The 1,024-nt window shown below is 62.8% G+C and overlaps 1 protein-coding gene across 1 annotated transcript; it reads left to right on the plus strand.

The window, feature by feature from the left end:
* Nucleotides 1-247: 247 nt before the first annotated feature.
* LOC104412699 (leucine-rich repeat-containing protein 3B-like) lies at nucleotides 248-1,012 on the plus strand. The gene has a single exon (XM_010023490.1). The coding sequence runs from the start codon at nucleotides 248-250 to the stop codon at nucleotides 1,010-1,012; it is 765 nt and encodes a 254-aa protein (XP_010021792.1).
* The last annotated feature ends 12 nt before the right edge of the window (nucleotides 1,013-1,024 follow it).

Raw genomic sequence — 1,024 nt, forward strand, 5'->3', positions numbered from 1 at the left:
TCGGCCCCTCGAGGCCTGATCCTGCTGGATCAGGAGCCCTGAGCGAGGCCACCGATGGCCGGGGACAGGGGGATGCATGGGTCATGCGGGCTGGCCCTGTCCCATCCCATCCCTGTCCCGTGGCCACACTTGCAGCTGGAGTGGTTCTTCCTCTTGGTCTGACACTGTCCCTTTGCTGTCTCCATCTCAGATGCACCAAGTCCACCTGAAACCACCACGGGTGAGGTGACTACAGCAGTGCAGCACCATGCCCGCAGCAACGTGGGTCCCGCTTCACTCTGTGACCATGTGGCTGCTCCCGCACAGCCTCCCCCGCTCGGCCGCGGCGTTCCCCAAGGGCTGCTACCCCTCGGAAGAGGAGGGGCTGAAGACGTTCCGCTGCAGCAACGCTCGGCTGACCGAGGTCCCCAGGGACATACCCAACGACACCAACAAGCTCTACCTGGACTCCAACCGAATCCCCTTCCTGCCCCGCGACGCCTTCCAGGACCTGCCGCTCTTGCTGGAGCTGGACCTGTCCCACAACGTCATCTCCAGCGTCGAGAGCGGAGCTTTCCGGGGCCTGGCAGAGAACCTCCACTCTCTGGACTTGTCTTCCAACAGGCTGGTGTCTGTCAGCAAAGACACCTTTAGCAACCTGAAGGCCAAGGTGAACCTCTCCGACAACCCCTGGCTGTGTGACTGTCGGCTGCAGGAGCTGATCCGCACGGTGGACCTGGCGGCCGGCTCCTCAGGAGGCATCATGTGCGACTCCTCCACGCAGGAGGAGCACGTGGGCAAAGCGTTCCTGCAGGTGATCGCCGACACGGACTTCTGCAACGTGTACAAGAAGACCACGGACATCGCCATGCTGGTCACCATGTTCGGCTGGTTCGCCATGGTGATCTCCTACCTGGTCTACTACGTGCGGCAGAACCAGGAGGATGCCCGGCGGCACCTCGAGTATCTCAAGTCCCTGCCCAGCAAGCAGCGGAGGTCGGAGGAGTCATCCACCATCAGCACTGTGGTGTGAGGCACCGGCGTC

Source organism: Nestor notabilis, unplaced genomic scaffold (assembly GCF_000696875.1).
Source record: "Nestor notabilis isolate BGI_N333 unplaced genomic scaffold, ASM69687v1 scaffold5311, whole genome shotgun sequence".
In the NCBI taxonomy this organism is placed as follows: Eukaryota; Metazoa; Chordata; class Aves; order Psittaciformes; family Psittacidae; genus Nestor; species Nestor notabilis.